This window comes from Ammodytes marinus, assembly GCF_949987685.1.
Source record: "Ammodytes marinus genome assembly, chromosome: 17".
Taxonomy (NCBI): Eukaryota; Metazoa; Chordata; class Actinopteri; order Uranoscopiformes; family Ammodytidae; genus Ammodytes; species Ammodytes marinus.
In genome coordinates, this window is record NC_137221.1 from 5484798 (window position 1) to 5502033 (window position 17236).

The 17236-nt window shown below is 41.2% G+C and overlaps 1 protein-coding gene across 5 annotated transcripts in view; it reads left to right on the top strand.

Annotated features, from left to right (window-relative positions):
* Positions 1-17236, top strand: part of macf1a (microtubule actin crosslinking factor 1a) — a gene marked incomplete at its 5' end in the record, with an annotated part of 251006 nt that overhangs the window by 221379 nt on the left and 12391 nt on the right. For 4 of the 5 annotated variants that reach the window (XM_080045300.1, XM_080045302.1, XM_080045303.1 and 1 more), the window contains 24 exons: positions 227-452; positions 1945-2171; positions 2714-2836; positions 3135-3236; positions 3600-3701; positions 4036-4209; positions 5122-5277; positions 5819-6016; positions 6455-6583; positions 6674-6856; positions 7121-7276; positions 7616-7822; positions 8362-8481; positions 8803-8972; positions 9269-9428; positions 9938-10132; positions 10581-10853; positions 11664-11852; positions 12371-12482; positions 12854-13011; positions 13118-13280; positions 13592-13746; positions 14211-14285; positions 16488-16505. In XM_080045300.1, the coding sequence (XP_079901426.1) occupies positions 227-452; positions 1945-2171; positions 2714-2836; positions 3135-3236; positions 3600-3701; positions 4036-4209; positions 5122-5277; positions 5819-6016; positions 6455-6583; positions 6674-6856; positions 7121-7276; positions 7616-7822; positions 8362-8481; positions 8803-8972; positions 9269-9428; positions 9938-10132; positions 10581-10853; positions 11664-11852; positions 12371-12482; positions 12854-13011; positions 13118-13280; positions 13592-13746; positions 14211-14285; positions 16488-16505 (3771 nt within the window). The remainder of the gene's footprint in view (positions 1-226; positions 453-1944; positions 2172-2713; positions 2837-3134; positions 3237-3599; positions 3702-4035; positions 4210-5121; positions 5278-5818; positions 6017-6454; positions 6584-6673; positions 6857-7120; positions 7277-7615; positions 7823-8361; positions 8482-8802; positions 8973-9268; positions 9429-9937; positions 10133-10580; positions 10854-11663; positions 11853-12370; positions 12483-12853; positions 13012-13117; positions 13281-13591; positions 13747-14210; positions 14286-16487; positions 16506-17236) is intronic. The other variant, XM_080045301.1, reaches the window with a different exon arrangement.

Genomic DNA, 17236 nt, shown 5'->3' on the forward strand with positions numbered 1-17236 from the left:
ACTGAGATTTTTAAATCAAGAAGAACTGTAATAACATTATAATTAAAAAAATCCAAGTAAATTTAGTGTGTCACAGATGGCTGACCACCCACACACACAGTGTCTCAGTATTTTCCCATCTTCAAAATGTCATCGATCCAGCTATCAAGAAACCCAGCCCCCTCAACACACACACTCTCTCCTCTTCTTCATAATAATAATCATTTCTTCCAACTTCCGTCCCTAGTTCCATGACAAGATGGACCCCCTGTTGGAGACCCTTGAGGGGGCAGTGCAGCGCCTGCGTAGCCCCCCCTCGGTGGCAGCGGAGGTGGATAAGATCCGGGAGCAGCTGGCGGAGCACCGAGCCCAGGGCCTGGAGCTGGACAAGCTGCTGCCCAGCTTCTCTGCTCTCTGTGCCCGAGGAGAGGAGCTCATCGGGCGGGCAGCTCACGACGATCCTGCCGCTCAGGGTGAGGGGGTGTGGATGGATGGATGGATGGATGGGTGGATGGATGGAGAAATGGGTGGGTGGGTGAATGGATGGAGGGATGGGTGGGTGGGTGAATGGATGGGTGGGTGGGTGGGTGGGTGGATGGATGGATGGGTGGGTGGGTGAATGGATGGATGGGTGGGTGGATGGATGGATGGATGGATGGATGGATGGATGTGTGACGGCCGCATAATGTTCATACTGACACACAGGCAGACGGTTGCTCCATTAATTGATGAACTGCAGTGCATGTAGCCAGCAGTTAAACATACATTGAGATACTATTTGGGCTTAAAGGTGCAGTGTACAACGCACAAAATGGCAAACCAACCAAACGGCTACAACAGAGTTACTAACTGTCATTGTAGGCATTCAGTGTGTAGCTCTGATAGTTGATTTTCATTTAAAATGGCTATAAATGGAACAACACATTACATAGTAAAATAAAACAATGTAAGCGAATCAGAAAACAGAGAGGCGAATCATAACAGAGGTCTGTCATGTGGATGGAAACTATAAAAATCTTATCTTGGGCTCCAGTCCAACTAGTTCACGGTCTGAATAATAAACTGTAAGTCACTGTTTTACTGGCACAAAGCCAGTGGTGGTCAGACCCTGTCAAAGCATGAAATACAACAGATTCAACAGTGCAGTTCTGCATATTTCCTCCAACGCTGTCACAAAACACACACACACACTCTCACACACACACACACACACACACACACACACACACACACACACACACACACACACACACACACACACACACACACAGGGTCTTTGTTATATTGCTCTCTGAAGAACTCTTTGATAGACTCCATTACTCCACGCTTCATAGGAAATAAAGGAGTGACTGTGCTGCGATAGTGGGAGTGAACTGATAGAGACTTCACTCTGCGTAGGACACTAGAGAGCAATATTCAAACAAAGAAAACATCACATCTCTTCTTGAAATGATCTGAAAATCTAATCTAATTTTAGACGTGTATCCCAGCATGTTCAGTGAGGGGTAGTGTATTTTTTTTTTTTTTTTTAATCCTTAATCTTTTTATTGAAACCTTATCAAATGAAATAGTTTATGGTACTGCTGTTATGCATAAGATTAACTTTGTGTGACTAAAACTTCTGAACCAGTATGGACCAGTGACTGTGCAGAGTGTAACACATTGTGATTAAGATTATGGTTAGATTTGTTTAAGGACACCAGTGGATATCTATGAATAACAAACATAAATATCCTTTCTAGATTAGATTAGATTAGTCACTTTATTGTCATTGCACAGTAACAGGTTATAATGCAACAACATGTAGGTGGATCTAACCAGAGTGCAAACATCATTTTGAGCAACATGCATGTATAAATATATTTACAGTATAACATCTGTCTAGCAAAAGTAATTACAACAGTTACACACAGTTCTACTCCCCCATATTTAAACTACTGTGCCCCCCTCTCTGTTCCCCTCTAGCGGTGCGTTCTCGCCTGCTGCGTCTGCGTTCTCTGTGGGATGAGATCCGTCAGCGGGCCGAGGAGCGGGAGGGGAAGCTGAACGATGTGTTGGATCTGTCGGGGAAGTTCTGGGCGGACGTGGCGGCGCTGCTGAGCACGTTAAGAGACTCCCAGGACATCGTGAAGGAGCTGGAAGACCCCGGGGTCGACCCCTCACTCATCAAACAACAGATAGAAGCTGCTGAGGTATGGAGGGATTTGACCAATAGATTATCATATTTTTTTTTTTTTTCAATATTTTATTTTCCTATTATCAATTTTTTTCACTAGATTCCGAGGATTGTTAGAACTTTTTTTTTCACAATATTTTTATTGTCATTTTTATTAATTTTTTATTTTTCACAACATACACAAACAAATATTTGCACCATCTTAAGAACACTAATTAAGTAATTAATAAAAAAAAAAAATTAAATAATAGATAAATTAAAAAAATTAATTAAAAATTATAAACAAATATATACAAATTGTTAGAACAGTTTATTGTTATATTGGAAACTGCATTAGACTAAATTCATTCAAGAAGCAAACCGGATGTTTTTTGTTGGCCGAGTTAAGCAATAGATCATAGTCATTCTCTGTCTTAATTTTATCCACCAATCATATTATTAATTCCCCGATTATGTATTTGCTCATGTGCAGTAACTGATTAAAATAAAATGTAACAGAGTAGTGTAGTGTTGGTCTTCCAAACATCTCAATATAACGTCCCTCTCTCCTTCCCCCAGGCCATCAAGGCAGAGACGGACGGGCTGAGGGAGGAGCTGGAGTTTGTCAGGACCCTCGGAGCTGACCTCATCTTTGCCTGTGGAGAAACCGAGAAACCTGAAGTCAAGAAGACCATTGATGAAGTGAGAAATATTTTGATTCTTAAAAAACTGTAATGATATACATTTTTTATTACTCGTATTATGTTCTGTGGGCCCTTGTGTTTTTTATTTACATTTTTTTGCACTGATTGCCACCAACGTAATTTCCTTTTATGCATACAATGACAAACCATTTTTTTTTTTGTTTTTTTTTTACTTTATTATGTACAAACCAAAAACAAGGCTTATACAACAATGACAATAAAGAATCATGTATGACTACCCTTTTGTGTTGTTCCCGTGGATTCACTAACATGCTGTAACTCTGTCTCCCTCCCAGATGAACGGTGCTTGGGACAGCCTGGACCGGACGTGGAGAGAGAGGATGGAGCGACTGGAAGAGGCCATGACAGCGTCTGTACAGTATCAGGACGCACTGCAGGTCTGTGCATCGGAGTTTCCTTTATATTTCGATTATGTTACATTATTACTTTTTAATCCATTTGACCTTTTGATAGAGAAAATATAATTGGATAAACCAATGTGTAACGTTGCAACAATATCACAAACTACTTTGAAGGTGCTACGATGAACCTTTAAATATTTCTGAAACAGTCAAATGTTCCTTCTGATGTCATAAATGACATGTAACAGCAAACAAGACCATCAGTGCAAAGAATGCTATTTTTATATAGTTTTTCTAAATGCCTTTGTCATGCGTACGCGCTCACCTAGGAACAGCGGGCGTTTGAAACATTTTAAAGGAGGATCCTGATTATGCTTTTTGTCTTTGCATCATTTCCAGTCCATGTTCGACTACCTGGACAACGCAGTGATCAAACTGTGCGACATGTCGACTGTGGGAACTGATCTGGGAACAGTCAAACAGCAGATAGAAGAGCTCAAGGTTGGCTGTCTTATTGTGCCAAATGTGAAAAGTTGTAATAAAAAATTTAATTAAATAAAAAATATGTAACTAAAATAACCAAACACTTCTCTCTACCTCTCTCTCTCCCCCTCCCCCTCTCTCTCTCCCTCTCCCCCACCCCTCTCTCTCACCCTCCCCCCTATCTCTCCCTCCCTCCCCACCTCCCTCTCACCCCCCCCCTCTCCCTCCCTCCCTCTCTCTCTCCCCCCTCCCTCTCTTACCCCCTCCTGTCCCCCTCCCTCTCTCCTCCCTCCCTCTCCCCCCTCCCTCTCCCTCTCACCCCCCCCCCCCCCCTCTCCCTCCCCCTGAGCAGCAGTACAAGGTGGACGTGTACCAGCAGCAGATCGACATGGAGAAGCTTTGCCACCAGGGGGAGCTGCTGCTCAAGAAGGTTTCAGATCACACGGACAGAGACATGATCCAGGAGCCGCTCATAGAACTCAGACACCTCTGGGAAAACCTGGGAGACAAGATCACCCAGAGACAGGTAATGGGAGAAAAAAAAACTATAATTTAATTTTGATTGATTGATTGATTGATTGATTGATTGATTGATTGATTGATTGATTGATTGATTGATTGATTGATTCAATTTATTTCAGACATATCAAAAATACTTAAAATGAAAAGCATGAAAATACAATAAACAAAAATTATGTTTCAATTATTTTACAAAAAAGAAAAAAACATAACAATTAACATATATTGATATGATATGCTGAAAAGGAGTAGGAAGAAGTATGAACTTATTTAATCCTACCCCATATAAAATGTATCTTTCCTTTATATGAACTATCTCTATTTTAATATTATTTACTCTATTTCTTATTATTTGCATAAATATTATTTAATTTTATTATAAATGTGTTACTTGTTATTATTCAAGTGTGCTATTTTATCTAAATTATTGTTTTAATTATGTTATACATTATATGTAGTTTTTCTTATCCTGAGAAATGGATGGGGGGTCTAATTGTTATCATTTGTTAATATTTTTTATATCTGAAATGCTTTGGCAGAACTGTTTACTACAACAGTCATGCCAATAAAGCTTTTTGAATAAAATTTAATTGAAAAACTATTTGAGGGAGACGTTATTCTGTAGCTGACTTCCACTAAAGTTAACCATGTTGGTCTAGGCATTCTGCTTCTCATGACAGTCCAAATAATCATGACTTTTAATGTATAACGTTCCTCAGACTCGCACTACGTTTGGTGAAATTGCCTTTAAATCTTTTGCCCCCTCATCATGGTGTAAGCTACGAGAGCAACCTTAAACTGGAATCCCTAATCACCATGAACAATTACAAAAGCAGTATTAAGGACTATCTAACCACAAACTGTACATGTTCCTATATCTTAACCCAAACCCTCTCTGTCTGTCTTTCCTCTCCCACAGCACAAACTAGAGGCTGCTCTGCTGGCCCTGGGTCAGTTCCAGCACGCCCTGTCTGAGCTGCAGTCCTGGCTCAACCACACACACACCACTCTGGACACACAGCGGCCCATCAGCTCCGACCCCAAGGCCATCGAGATCGAGCTGGCCAAACACCACGTACGTCTGGCTTCTACACACACTGGAACAAAAACAATAAACTTCTTCTCATCTGTTTGGTTATCTTGTGGCTCATTCTGTTTGGCTGCCCTGTGTAGTCTCATGGGTTATTTTCCTTGGAGAGCCAGTCACAACATCTGCTAAAGTGGCATCCTACTTTTAATCTTGAAAATGTGTTTTGTTCAGCTGTGCTCCTGCATGTAGTGTTCTACTTGTTGCAACTTAACAATTAAATTTTAACACGTGTAATACATTTTTGACATTGAAATAATAACACACATATATGCAGGCCTAAATCTTTACAATTACATAGGAAATCATATTTACCAGAATTCCAATTAAGTTATTCATCGTATTGCTGTTGATAAAATATATAAGAAAAAAAGTCAACCTTTAATCTTAACTCGTGAAATAACAGAAAAGAACAACTCAGAATCCAATATATTTTATTTTATATCCATGGACCCCTTTTGTTTATATCTAATTATTATTATTTTTTTGTGTAATTAATATATCTCTTTCTTCCTCCTCTGTGTCCCAGGTGTTGCGTAACGACGTGCTTTCCCATCATGCAACAGTGGAGAATGTGAACGGAGCCGGCGCGGAGCTGCTTGAGTCGTCTCCGGGCGACGAGGCCAGTCACCTTAGAGACCAACTGGAACATCTGAACACGGGCTGGGAGAGTCTGCTGCTCAAAACCAAAGACAGACAGAAGCTACTGGAGGCCGCACTGCACCAGGTAGAGTGGAGGAAAGATAGGGAGAGGAAGGGAATTCTACTGTTTCTACTAAAGGCAATAAACTGTTCAGCGGAGATTAGATGCTCGATCGAGGCACCAATTACAATACAAGCCAGTCTGTGTTATAGTGGACAAAGAAACACCCTTTGTGCGTGAAAATTATGCTCTTGACTTACAGCAGCGATGGATAGACAGACAGACAGACAGACAGACAGACAGACAGACAGACAGACAGACAGACAGACAGACAGACAGACAGATAGATAGATACTTTACTTATCCCTAGGCAAATTCTGAAAACAGCATGAGTAGCATTAAACCAAATAACAACAGCAGGATAAATAGCAGCTATAGTGGTAACATTTATTTTCTAGCTCAATGTGCAACTGAGTAATTAATTTCTACCTGTCCCTCCCCCTCTCACCTGATTGGTTGTAGGCTGAAGGTTTCCATGGCGAGTTGGAGGAGTTCCTCCAATGGCTGAGGAGAACAGAGAGCGCGCTGTCGGCCGCCAAGCCAACGGGCGGTTTGCCTGAGACGGCCCGGGAGCAGCTACAGCAACATGTGGTAACTACAGCAACATTCATAGATGTGCGTGCAAAAAATAAAGCCTGATGTACAATACATTATAATCGATTTTATCAATATTGTGTGTAGGAGCTGACGGCCCAGCTGACCCAGCGAGCAGAGCAGTACCACCGGCTGTTGGACCAGGGAGAGTCCATGTTACTGTCCCGTGGAGGAGAGGAGGCGGGGCCTGGGACCACACAGACACAACAGAACCTGGCCATGCTGCAGAACAAGTGGGCCAGCCTCAATACCAAGATGGACGACCGCAGGGTAAGACTGACTGGAACACACAGACGGAATGTTTTCTTGACTTACATTATCTTTATTGCCTCGAAAAACATTCTATTTGGTTTTGTGAATACAGAATATTATTAATTTGGATTTGGACAACAAGTTAACTCCACCTTTTAATATGTCCTAATGGTGATTATTAGCAGTGAATCCCTTTTAGTTTTTGTCTGAGTGCTCACTCTCACTGAGATACTTTAATATTCTTATCGGTTTGTTGATAACTTTGATCTCTGAACTTTCCAGGCGAAGTTGGATGAGGCTGTTTCCTTGGCGACAGGCTTCCAGACGTCTCTGCAGGACACCATCAACTGGCTGACCCAGGCTGAGCAGACCCTCAACATGGCCCAGCCCCCCAGCCTGCTGCTGGACACTGTGCTGTTCCAGATAGACGAGCACAAGGTACTGCTAGTCAAAACCTGGTTAAAATGCCTATAGTGTGTTAGGTAAACATTTCACTTAGGTCAGTTTGATTTTTTTGCTTCCAAATGTTGTTAAAATGGTTGAAGGAGCTATTCGTAATGGTAACAAATATGTTCACCTTTTTATGATTTTTATTGAAAACAAAACAATGTGTAAGCATGCTGTTCTGTATAGGCTATTGTACATACAGTTTGCAACCAGTAAAATGTTTAATACAATTTAAAATGGTAAAGGATTCATCAATACTGAAGTAATACATTCTCTTGTTGCACTGTCCCCTAACTAGTTCTGCCCTTGTCTGTCTGTGTGTGTGTCCAGGTGTTTGTGAATGAGGTGAACACCCACAGAGAGCAGGTCTTGGCTCTGGAGAAGGCCGGCTCTCAGCTGCGCTTTGCCAGTCTGAAGCAGGACGTGGTTCTGATCAAAAACCTGTTGCTCAGCGTCCAGGCGCGATGGGACAAACTGGTTCAGAGGTCTCTGGACCGGGGAAGACACCTGGACGAGGCCCGCAAACGAGCCAAACAGGTACACAGCTGATTTAGTGTGGTGCCTGGCCCCTCAGTCATTTCATGTTGATGTGAAATTTAGATGTATGGACGTGTACGGGTAATTTGTTGTTTTCATTTCAAGTCGTGGCGAAAATTTAGTTTTTACTTCTAAATTGAAGGTAAGGGTCTATAGAACAATTTGGGTTTGTGTGTCAAACCAGACCAAATATGTTATATCATGTTATTGCCCTTCTTCCAAAATGGCCACGATCAAAACGATTTATTTGTCAGAAAAGGCTTGTGTTACATCCCCATTTTGGCTAGGGATTAAGTTAAGTTTATGTTATCTTTATTAGTCAATTTACACAAGGCACATTGAAATTGGTCTTTTCACATATCCCCTCTCAAGTTACCACACTTCGGAGGGGGTCAGAGTGCAGGGTCAGCTAATAAATCATCCTAGTTGATAGTCTCAGCTAAACTATATACATTTTGACTTAAATGATCATAAATCCAGATCGTTACCCTTTGAATTGAACTGCATTGATATTGAGCTCTGTACCCCTCTGTCTTCAGTTCCACGAGGCCTGGAGGAAGCTGACGGACTGGCTGGAAGAAGCCGAGAAGAGACTGGACTCAGAGCTGGAGATCTCCAACGAGCCGGACAAGATCAAGATACAGCTCGCCAAACACAAGGTACCCTGGGAAAAATATAATGGACAACGTCTTCTATGCAAATATATATAGAAAAATCCGTGAGGTTTTGTTGTTCCCATCTACAAATCACATTTATAAATTCATGCAAATATCATACCAATCTGACCTCTACAATTGGCTGACAATATTTAGATTCAAATGTACACCTTCTACATTTTTTTTTTTTACTTATTCTAAATTTGTTTTTGTTTAAAAAAAAATGCACTTAATTAATTGATTTGAGAGCCTCTTTCCCAATGTCATTGCACAAACATTGATTCTAATTCTGATTGTCTGAAATGTCTTTGTTTCCTTTTGTAGGAGTTCCAGAAAGCTCTGGGCTCGAAGCAGCCTGTTTACGACACAACGGTTCGGTCTGGTAGAGCCATGAGGGACAAGGCCCAGCTGCCCTCAGACACCCAGAAACTAGACCATCTGGTGGGGGAAGTACGAGACAAGTGGGACACCGTCTGTGGAAAGAGCGTGGAGAGGTGAGGAGGACAATGACTCTGGCTTTACACTTTAGTTTAGTTGTTCTCTGCATGTCATTCCACCCTCTCTGTCCCATTTCATCTCTGGCTCTTCGAACTGTCTAATAAAGCATAAAATTAAAACAAAAAAAATCTTAAAAAATATATATAAATATATTAGAATTCAACACAATCGAATATAGAGAAAGAAAAGAAAAAAATATATATATGCTATTTTTCCTATTGGACATGAAATGAAATTATTAAATATAACATAACCCTATTAAAAAGCCATGTGTGCTTTCTCCTCCCCCCAGACAACACAAGCTGGAGGAGGCCTTGCTGTTCTCAGGTCAGTTTGCGGAGGCTCTTCAGGCCCTGGTGGACTGGCTGTACCGTGTGGAGCCCCAGCTGGCTGAGGACCAGCCCGTACATGGAGACCTGGATCTGGTGTCCAACCTCATGGACACACATAAGGTCTGTACGCAAAACTGAACTGTCTGTACCCGGTAGATATGTATGAGAAAATTATTTAGAAAACATTTTAATGTACAGTGTAGAATTTATGGACATTTTTCTGAACAGACTTGGTAGAAATGTAGGTAAATGTATACTCAATATTCATAAGAATGTTTCAATTAGTGTTTCAATTGCTTGAAAAAAAAGAGCACAGAATGTACAGACTTAATGCTCTTAACGTGTCTTGGGTAAATGCACCTGTTGGAAGACGAAGAAGAAGTACTATAGAATAAATAACTAAATACATCTTCACCTCAACACTTGAGGCATTGGTGGATGATGCCCTCTTTAGAAACTAGCTTTTTGTCCTTGAAGGCCACTGTAGCTTCTGTGCATTTTCCGAAACAGGAGGTTGTTAGCAAGAGGTGCGGCGCAATCTAGAATCTCACCACTAGATGCTGCTGAATACACAAATATTACCTCTGTACCTTTTTAACACCTTTTATATCTCATGTTTGAACCTTTAGGCTTTCCAGAAAGAGCTGGGGAAGAGAACCAGCAGTGTGCAGGCTCTGAAGCGCTCGGCCCGGGACCTTATGGACACGGGACGCGATGACACCGCCTGGGTCAAGGTTCAGGTTCAGGAGCTTAGCAACCGCTGGGACACAGTCTGCGCTCTGTCCGTCATCAAGCAGACACGCCTCCAGGAATCACTGAAGCAGGTCAGAGAGAGAGCTGCACTCACTTCCAGTTTACTCTAACCCTTCCCTCCTTAAAGACACTACCAGGAACTTTAGGATGTTTATGAAACAGTCTCATTTTTCCTCTGATGATCCAAAAAACGTTACGATTTTTTAATTTTTTATAGTTATTATTAATGCCTTTGCCCGGGTCTGATACCCCGCCAACTCAGACAAAACCATTTACAGTTGAATCCCTCTGGAACTTAGACAAATTGATTTACGGCAGGCAGACCGGAACATCCTGAGTTTCCCGAACAGTACATCGAAGTTGACTTTGACTAATAAAAAAGTATAAAAGAGTTGATGTTGCTGATGAAAATTGCTTATAGTTAACTTTGGTACTGCTAATGAGCTGGGCATTGTGTCTGTCAAATAAACTAATAAACGTTGATGCCTATTAAACCCCCTCTCCCTCTGTCTCCATCAGGCGGAGGAGTTCCGTACCAACATCCAGGTTCTTCTGGAGTGGCTGTCGGAGGCGGAGCAGACGCTGCGTTTCCGTGGCGTCCTTCCCGAGGAGGCGGAGTCACTGCAGCCGCTGCTCCACACACACAGAGACTTCATGGGCACCGTGGAGGAGAAGAGGACGGACGTCAACAAGGCCGCCGGCATGGGAGAGGCCATTCTGACTGTGTGCCACCCAGACTCCATCACCACCATCAAACACTGGATCACCATCATCAGGGCGCGCTTTGAGGAGGTGAGGAGTTAATATTAGCTTCCTTTCGGGGTGCTCCGGTGGTGTAGTGGATAGAGCACGTACCATATTGGCTCTGGCCTCCGTTGTAGTGGTCGCGGGTTCAAATCTGACCCGTGGACCTTTACTGCAAGTCATCCCCCCTCTCTCTCTCTCTCCCTGTCTCCCCATCTCAAGTCTGTACTGTCTAATAAAGCTTGAAAATGCCCCCCCCCCAAAAAAAAAGATTAGCTTCCTTTGATTAGTCTGGTATGTTTGAAGATGGACACTTTGGCTGAAGCTATGTATTGATTAGATGATTACATAAGTGTGTAACATCATAGGTTGAATATTGTTTGCAAGGTTGTCTTGTCAACTTTCTAGCTTCAGGCTTTGAGATTTTGAGGACCTAAATTCATTGACCTGTTTATTTAAATAAGGGACACACTTTCAGAATCAGAAAACTTTATATTATGTCATGACAATATCATCATCTTCGACTACAAATTACAATATACTACTGTGTGCAAAGTGGAATTGTGTTTATCCGGATTTGTGGATCATAAGCTTTTTATTGATTGTTATGGCAGTAGGAATATATGATAAATCAAATCCTTAGCCTCATAACATAATTGCCTAAATCATAAATTTACTCTACATCTACTCTATTCTACATCTACTCTACTTTACATTTACTCTTCTCTACTTTTTGTTAGCCTAATAGCATAATTGCCTAAGTAATTTTTTAAAGGTTATAGAGTAGGGTAAAGTAGATGTAGAGTAGAGTAGAGTAATGAAAACTTCCATATTAATCTCAACTCCTCCCCTGTACAGGTGCTGACGTGGGCCAAACAGCACGAGCAGCGTCTGGAGACGGCTCTGACCGAGGTGCTGAACAACGCAAACCTATTGGAGGAGCTGTTGTCATGGCTACAGTTTGCAGAGACCACATTGGTCCAGAGAGACACAGAGCCGCTCCCTCAGGACATCCCCCAACTCAAGACCCTCATCACAGAACACCAGGTGCGTTTACTCCATAGATAGTATGTAAAGTGGATGTAGCATCCGGGCTGACCTCAGTTATTCCAACTGCATCCAATTCTCCTTTATGCTCGTCGCCATCTTGTGAGATTTCTCCTCCGCCTCACTCCTCTTGCCGAAAAAGGGCATTGAAATGACGAGGCGAAGTGAGGGAGATACGCCCATCGAGCTGACGTATACCTCCGAGGCGAAGTGAGGGACAACGGGCGGATAGCTGTCAATCAAGCACTCCTAATTATTCATACATTTTAACCTTCAAAAGATTAAAAACTAGCCTGCTAGAAAGAAATTCACCCCCCTCAGTGTTGTCATGGAGATATGACCTAAACATACGGATTAGAATGGATGGCTATGGTCACTCACAAATAAATAAAACCCCCGGCATAGTTTTGGGTCTTCTACTAAATCCCTACATGGTATTAAAGCTGTATATGTGTGTGTACTGTCTGCCCAGATGTGTTGCCTTTAACTTTGCTTACTAAACTATTTGTTGTTGTCAGATGTTTATGGAGGAAATGACGAGGAAGCAGCCAGACGTTGACAAAGTGACAAAGACCTACAAGAGGAAACCGGCCGAGGCTTCCAGCAGCTTGGCAGAGAGGAGAGGGGCCCGTAAGTCACCGCTGTTTACCGCTAAACGCACATATATTATCATCTCCCAAACTCTAAAGATAGCTTGAGTTTATGTGCTAGAAACTAGGGCTGCACCATATCAGGAAGACATGCCACATGCGGAAACATAGTTGAATATTGCAATGATGATATTACACGGGAGAAATAAATAAATACTTCAATTCAGGGTGTATTTGTCTTTTCTGATTTGACTCCACTGATTTATGATGACAGAATTATTCAATACTAAGAATTACATGTAGAGAAAAAATGTTTTGTAAACCAACTGCAGGCTCTGTGAATGTAAACAAATCCTCCCTGTCCTCTGAAACTGCAAAATGCACCTTTTTAAATATTTGCTTTCTCTTCAGGCGGTAAAAGCCAGCAGCAGCAGCAGCATCATGCGGCCATGCAGCTGTCCGGGGGAAACCCCAGACTGAACCAGCTGTGTGCGCGCTGGCAGCAGGTCTGGCTGCTCGCGCTCGACCGCCAACGCAAACTCAACGATGGACTGGACAGAGCGGAAGAGGTGTGTTCCCTGTTAACTCATTATTAGGGCTGGTCTGAATACATAGGATATTCTACGTTTTGTTCGTTGGTTTCAGTATTCGGAGCTCATTCAGATCTATTTCCAGATCAAAGAATTCGCCAACTTTGACTTTGACGTGTGGAGGAAGAAGTACATGCGCTGGATGAACCACAAGAAGTCTCGAGTCATGGACTTCTTCAGACGCATCGACAAGGACCAGGACGGAAAGATCACCAGACAGGAGTTTATAGACGGCATCCTCGCCTCAAGTAGGTCATCACTTAGTGGAGACAACGTCTATGGGCGGCTGTGGCGAGGCGGGTAGGGCGGTTGTCCACTGGGTTGCAGGGTCGGCGGTTCGATCCCCCATCTCCCCGCCACATGTCGATTTCGGTGTATGAATGTGTGTTGAATGGGAATGGGAACACTTGAATTTCCTTTGAAAAAGAGTCCAGTCTCAATGGGATTTACATGTATTAATTTAAAAAAAAACTTGTTTGTTTGTGGGCCGTCACAACATGTTTTGACGGTTGAGAAAAAACTGATATTATGAATGAATTCCTGTTGTCCGTATCTACAGAGTTCCCCACCAGTAGACTGGAGATGACAGCCGTGGCGGACATCTTTGACCGAGACGGAGACGGTTACATCGACTACTACGAGTTTGTGGCCGCGCTGCATCCCAACAAAGACGCCTACAGGCCGACCACGGACGCTGACAAGATCGAAGACGAGGTGAGGAAGATCTGAAGAAAAGTCCATGGAAGGAAATTAAGAAATATATGAAGTTATGAAGATGTGTATGGTGCAATATTCATATCCATAGCTGCATAGGCAAATTAACTGTTTTAAATGCTTTTATTCTCATTGATTTGTTTTTTTATTTTTATTTTTTTCTCTGTAGCACTTTGAGATTCTAGTAATATAAAGTGCATTACAAATAAAATGTATTATTATTATTATTATTATTATTATTATTATTATTATTATTATTATTATTATTATTATTATTATTATTATTATTATTATCATCATCATTATTATTATTATTATTATTATGAACTGAACTTTTAATTTAAATGTGAAAAGGCAAACATTAAATAAAAACCTTGCAACAGTCTTCATGCTGTTGATGGCTGATGCATGTTAGTGGTCTGAATCCATTCACTGACATGTCGTGTGTTGTTGTTGTTTTGCAGGTGACGCGGCAGGTGGCTCAGTGTAAATGTGCCAAGAGGTTCCAAGTGGAGCAGATAGGAGAGAACAAATACCGGGTAAGTTCCTTCAATCAGTCTTAAGTTCACTTTAACAGTATCTACAGAATCCTTTACAAATTGTTCTTCGTTTATTTAAAGGTGCTACGAGGAACTTTTACATATTTCTGAAACAGTCTCATTTTTCCTCCGATGATCATAAACATAAAATACACGTAACAGCAAACTAGACCATCAGTGCAAAGAATGCTATTTTTATATAGTTTGTCATGGGTATTCGCTCAACAAGGAACTACAGCTGGCGTAGTTAAAACACTACCGCTTTTGTCCAAAGGGGGCGCAATAATTAACACAAACTGAAAGTTCCTCGTAGCACCTTTAAGACACTGTAAAGAAAGACATGTTAATCTTCATTGCAATTAATATATAATTTTATAATTGTTAACAGACCTGGGTCAAAGTGGAACAGCAAATAATTGTTGACTATTTTTTCTCCATGTTTAGCTTGTTTGCAGACATGTAAGGACTGCTGTGTACAACAGCTCAATGTAGTGCAGTTTAATGTGATTAACACTTAGGTTAAGTTGCTTTAATTGTCAATTAACACAAGGCGGCTACATTGAAATTTGGCTTTTTCGCATATCTCCTCTTTCAAGACAGCACACTCCAGAGGGGGTCGGTTACTGGTCGGCCCCCTCTTTCCTTTAGACCGTCCCATCACCTATCAGTGACGGCTCATTGTGGCTAACATTCAGCTCTGCTTTACTTGTGATTAGTCAGTTGCCAAATACAAACTTCATCACCAGAATAAACTGTTACACTTTGACTCTGGACTTTGAAACTTTCTCAGAGTTACTTTTGCAAAAACCTGTTTGACCCAGTTCTGCTTAATGGAAAGTGTTTTGTTATTAACTCACTCGTCCCACAGGCGATTAACTTGTCAACATAACCCGTGTGTCCATCTCACATCATGACCTCATGGAGTATTAATACGTGTTCTCATCGTCTGTTTCATAACATATCATTTGAATAACACGTCACAGCCCTGCAGGAGTGTCAGCTGAGCCTTCTGTTTCATCATCAAAACATTAATAAGACTGTAAACGTGACGGCATAGACACACACTGCACTGCTGGGTGGGAGAGAGAGGAAGATCTCTTGCTGGTTTACTGTTTTACTATAACTATAAGCTTAGGGAAGTTTTATTTAAGCTTGACTACGCAAGAAATGTGTAACACCAAATGAAAGACACTCGGAGGTCATTCTCAGTCTGGATTGAAGCTCATAGTCAGTTGTTCATTCATGTTTTGTTTTTTTTATTACTCCAAGTAAAGTTTTTATTTGCTTTTGAACAAAGAAAATGTCATGTTATAAATGTTCCTCGATCTCTTATGGCCTGATTACAAAGAGACTGAATTGAATAAACAGAATGTGGTAAACATATGTTCAGACCTACAAAAGTACAAAATTAGACGTTTAGACCTTATTTGGCAAAACAAATTCGGCCCAGAGAAGGCTCAGGCTTTTATTTTGTAGGACTATGAAAGTTGTTTAAAACCTCCAGTGATTTTACTGGTTCCCCCAGCAGTCTGTGTGTATATGCAGCATTTTACAGCCGCTATAAACTCAGTTTTCACAGCTTTCAGTAGCACTTTACTGGATCGCCCATCACTACCACCGCTACAGTGTGTGCGTGCGTGCGTGCGTGCGTGCGTGCGTGCGTGCGTGCGTGCGTGCGTGCGTGCGTGTGTGTGTGTGTGTGTGTGTGTGTGTGTGTGTGTGTGTGTGTGTGTGTGTGCGCGCGGACGCATGTGTGTGTGTGTTTGTGTGTGTGTGTGTGTGTGTGTGTTCACTCCATCATTGTCCAATGGGCAATGGTATCCAGTGTCTGGCTGCAGGACACTTGGGAAAGACTAATAATACACCACATTTGTTTTGTCTGTTTGTGTGTGTGTGTGTGTTTTTGTCTGTGTGTGTGTCGCTTCACTTTTTCTATTCACTGTCTTGACATCTATCTCACCATCATCATCATCACTATCATAACATCCACAATCTTTTTGCTGACACAACTAATTCAAAGCTCAAATAACAATAAACACACAATGAACACTGACTGTTTATAAGAAGCAGCTTTTGACTAGATTGGAATCCGTTCACACATCAATCCATCATACACAGTTTATCAGTTACGTGTTGTTTCACTCTTGCTCTGTTTCTTTCCCCTTGTGTTCCCGTGCTCCGTGTCTCCTGGATTTATTGTAGTTCTTCCTCGGAAACCAGGTAAAGTGACTGCGGCTGCTGTGATTGGCTGTGTGAAACCTGCTTCCTGATCAACCCACCAATGGAGTGCTGTCATTTGCTGCTTCCACACACATTAAAAAAAGCAATTTTTATTTTATTTTATTTTTTATTATTAATACAGAGAAGACATAGCCCATAGCACATACAACCTTTTGATGACAAGACAAAAAAAAGAAGAAAATATGTAATGTAAAATAAAAATACAGACAATACATTAAAACATTTTAAATTATATTATTATTACTATTATTACTATTATTATTATTATTATTATTATTATTATTATTATTATTATTATTATTATTATTATTATTAGAAGAAAATAATTAAGTTACATTTTTGGTTAATTACATTAAATTATTAAATGTATATATTTTTTATATTTACTTTAAAAGACGAAGCACTCCATTGTGGCGTTGTGACGTGTCAGCAGGTTTCACCAGTTGTGTTGTTGCTGTGATTTGTTTGGTGTTGAAAGTGACAGATTGCACATTGTGAGGCTGTCGACAGAGACATGGCTGAACTGGTATTTAGTGGTTAGGTGATATATACCGTCTGTGCTTTTGGTTTGGGAGCTGGGAAGCAAATCAAGCTGCTTGGAGAGAGATTTGAAAAAAAAATATATATATAAATATATATTTTGTGCTGGTATTGCTTTGGAGTTCTGCTTTGCCTTGCCCTGTTTGAATTTGAAAAATGTCTGAAATCTT